The sequence below is a fragment of the Bison bison genome, unplaced genomic scaffold (genome assembly GCF_000754665.1).
Source record: "Bison bison bison isolate TAMUID 2011002044 unplaced genomic scaffold, Bison_UMD1.0 scf7180017864473, whole genome shotgun sequence".
NCBI classification, from domain to species: domain Eukaryota; kingdom Metazoa; phylum Chordata; class Mammalia; order Artiodactyla; family Bovidae; genus Bison; species Bison bison.
This window is the reverse complement of record NW_011495034.1, coordinates 13,720,364-13,724,528: the sequence shown is the minus strand read 5'-3', so window position 1 is coordinate 13,724,528 and position 4,165 is coordinate 13,720,364. Positions and strand designations below refer to the sequence as shown.

Genomic DNA, 4,165 nt, shown 5'->3' with positions numbered 1-4,165 from the left:
GGAGTTGGTGATGGACAGGGAGGCCTGGCGTGCTGCGATTCATGGGGTCGCAAAGAGTCAGACATGACTGAGCGACTGAACTGAACTGAACTGAACGGATATGTTTTTTTAAAATGTGGAAAATATCAGGAAAAAATACATTCTTTGGAACAAGGCAGATCTGATTGTGAATACCAACTGGGCTATGCAACCTCACCTTGCTTCAGTCATGTCTGACTCTTTGCAACGTTATGGACTGTAGCCGTCCAGGCTCCTCTGTCCATGGGATTTACCAGGCAAGAATACTGGAGTGGGTTGCCATGCCCTTCTCCAGGGGATCTTCCCAACCCAGGGATTGAAACTGTGTCTCTTATGTCTCTTGCATTGGAAGGCAGATTCTTTACCACTAGCGCCACCTGGGAAGCCCAACCTTACCTTAGGAAAGTAATTTAATCTCTCTAAGTCACAATTTTCTCATCCAGAAAAATATAATACACAAGGTTTTTCTTTTGAGAGTTACATGATACAATATATAAGGTCTTAATGTCTAAAACTATACTGAACAATATGGCAGAAACTATTTGCATATGGTTATCTGAACATCTGAAATGTGGCTTGTCCAAACTCAGATGTTCTGCAAACTAAAATACACATTGCATTTTAAAGAATGTACAAAGATTGCAAAATACTGCACTGATAATTTTTAATACTGATTACACATTGAAATATATTTTGGACATATTGGAAAAATATTAAAATTAATTTCACCTAGTCTTATTTTTCTAATGTGACTAATGGAAATTTAAAATTATTTATGTGGCTTACTTACATTCTACTAGACAGCAATTGTCTGGAAAATAGTAAGCTCTCAATAAAAACTATTCTCAAAGGTCCATTTTCAAATGTCAAGTAAATTGATACAAGATAAAAGTGAATCATTTACTATAAAAATAAAAGATCAGGAGTTTTAAAACAATACACAAAAAAATTATTTGAATACATGGTCTCACCTAAAACTATATAAACTGTGGGCTGTGAAAATCAAGCACAATTCAAATAATCCTATTACTTCAGTGATGTATGAAATATTAAAACCATGATTTGGATTAAATACTCACCAGACGTTTTTGTTTTTCCATCATCAACACCAATAGCTAATGATTCCATCATATCAGCTTTTCTTCTGTGAAATTCAGATGGATGCATTCTTCCCCTATTTACTTCTATCTCCATATTTCGTAGCTGCTGTTGTTTGTACCCTCCAGAATTATCTAAACCATATTGTCTCTATTGAACATAAAAACAAATAACTTAATTTTTATGTCCCTTTACATCAATGAGGTGAGAAATTTACCACTATTTTATATATCTGGAAATATATTTTGAAACATTCTGGTTTATTGACTTCTATATAAGTCAACTTACAGATTTTTATGAAAAATAATTACACAACAAAAAAATCCCTGAGTTAATAATAGCCTTTCTCTACAAACAACCATTACGGCAAGAAACTTCTTTTCCTTAAGTAGGGAAAGTAGAGAATCCAGTCTTCCTACTAATGGTAATGTGAAAAGCAGATGAGTTCTGACCATTCTGCTGATTTTTTTGAAGACAACCTATCAAGGAGCCTGTACTTCTTCCCTGGTTCCTAGGCTAGCCTACAAAGGCCTACTTAATCCACAATTCACTCAGGTATTCACTCTATGCAGTAAATGAACTATGTTTTTGCATACTGACAGAAAATCTAAAATAATATGTTAAAACAGCCCCTACAAAAATATTTCTGAGATCTAAACAACTAACCTGCAAAGTTACTAATACTATAATAAACGTATACTCCCTTAAACATTGAAAACTTTTGTATTGATAATATAAGGTAGAGAAGATATAGGAAAAGTCAACTTTTTTCTCCTCTGAATCTTGGTGGGAAAATAATTATGCAAATAGATGAACCACAGATGAGAAAAATAGCCTAAATTAGATATTCTAAAGAAAGAATAGCCATGTGCAAGAAATCAGAGGAAAAAAAGTTAGGTCAAACAAGTTCAGGAAGATTATGATATGTACAATGCATATTAGTATATTAAAGGCTTTAAGAAGACATCAGGTACACAAACCTGTTTAATTGAACATTTTCAAACCTATTCATTCATAAATCCTTTTTATTCACACATTATCCTATAAGCACATAGAAAAAACATTTAAAATCTATGAGCATTATTAGCAAATGACTACATAGTCTACAGCAAGTTAGGACTGAAAAGAGTAGAAAAAGTTGTTAAAATATAAAAGAAGCTACCAGTTTAGTTCAGTAGATACTACCATTCACCTAAAATAGGCTCAAACTTCATAAAAAAGCATTTTCCATTAAAAGTGGTTCTTTCTAAATTCCTGAACTGCAGTCACTAAAAGAATTTAAGACTCAGGAGACATTAATTCTAAGTTTCTGTTTTAAGTATTTATGCAAACATTTAAAATTCTGAGTCTCAATTTCTTAGTTTTCTCCATTAACATAGGTTTAAAAGTAGGCTTCACCATTTAATACTGCCCAATCCTGAACAAGTTAAGCTACATAAGCACTCTTTGTTTCCATTTCCTCCTCTGCTGTTCAAAAAAAAAAAAAAAATCTAAAATAACTTTATGGAGTATGGAAGACTGTAAGATACTTTACATCAGGGTCCCCAACTCCAGGGCCACAGACTGGTACCAGTTCATGACCTATCAGGAACCAGGCCGCACAGCCAGAGATGAACAGTAGGTGAGTGAAGAAAGTTTCATCTGTATTTACAGCCGCTCCCCATCACTTGCATTACTGTCTGAAACTTGTCAGATCAGCAGCAGCATAATAAATGTAATGCACTTGAATCAACCTGAAACCATTCCCCTGCCACTCCAGGTCCATGAAAACACTGTCTTCGTCCCTGGTGCCAAAAAAGCTGGGGACTGCCGCTTTATAACAAGTGTTTGCTCCAGTATGCAAATGCATACTTATGAATGGTGGTTGTTATGAACAATAAAAAATATATGTAAAAAATATTTTGTATTATAATAAAGACAAAAATAATAAGCTGAAGTCTTAACAGCATGTTTGAAAAATAAGAACTCTAACTAAACCAAAATAATATAATTATTATTAATCTTTGTACCTGCAGCTTCTGAAATTCTTCCATTTCTTGTCTTGATTCTTCAGATCTCCTCTTTCTGTCTTCTTCTTGTTGAAGCTGTTGAGCCAACTCTAGATCTCTAGAACACTGGACTCTATTCACACCTATTATATATTTTTAATATTTAGAATAAAAGACTGAAATCAAGGCTCACTTATATGTTAGTACATATTTTTAAAATGGAGTAAAGGCTATTATTTTGCCATTTATTCATGACTATGATGTCATAGAAACACTGAGTATAAATCCAGCAGAACTTAAACTGCCTCTATAAGGGTACAACCTCCACTTAAATCACTAATATTCACCGAGTGTTTAGGCTGTGACAAACACTTCTCATTAATTATCATTAATTATCTCATTTGGATCTTCATAACAGTTAGGAAGTTAAGTATTATTATCTATTGAAGAAATCAGAACTCAAGAGAAATTAAGTAGCACCCTGGAGTGGTGCCCCTCATTAATACATATACGGCAGATTGGTTTTTAAGAGAAATACTTGGTTGGGGTGGGTATGGTGGAAATAATTAAGGAATAAAAAAACAAGTGAGCAAAGTACAGCTATTAGATCACAACCTAATGTCTGACCTCAAGCAAAGAGTATAACTTGCCCATTTTGCTCTCTATCCAGTGTGCTACACATCCATTATTCAGTGCTCTCTGGCTAGCATCTCCTTGACCTCCCAATTTGATGGTTTAATTATGTATCTAAATATTCTTTCTTTTCCTTCAAATCTCTCAGCCTCTGATACCTCTTCCTAATTGGTCCCCACTTTTACTGGTGGAAATACACAATCCAAAACTGATTTTTAGCATACTTATAAAGCTATCTACAGTGATTCACTCAGACTCACCTCAGACTCCAGCCTATGGAGTACACATAGCCTATGTGTAAGCCTATGGAGGTTACAGAATAACTCATGTACCCATACAAAGCTTGGGTCTCCCTGGTGGCTCAGTGGTAAAGAATCTGCCTGAGACCTGGGTTAGATCCTGGAGTTGGGCAGATCCCCTGGAGGAGG

The 4,165-nt window shown here is 34.7% G+C and overlaps 1 protein-coding gene across 2 annotated transcripts in view; it reads right to left on the bottom strand.

Moving 5' to 3' along the window:
• The window catches only part of ZUFSP (zinc finger with UFM1-specific peptidase domain), a 25,889-nt gene that overhangs the window by 12,934 nt on the left and 8,790 nt on the right, over window positions 1-4,165 (bottom strand). For both annotated transcript variants that reach the window (XM_010861814.1, XM_010861816.1), the window contains 2 exons: window positions 3,126-3,247; window positions 1,098-1,266 (listed from right to left, as the gene is read on the bottom strand). In XM_010861814.1, coding sequence (XP_010860116.1) covers window positions 1,098-1,266; window positions 3,126-3,247 — 291 coding nt within the window. The remainder of the gene's footprint in view (window positions 1-1,097; window positions 1,267-3,125; window positions 3,248-4,165) is intronic.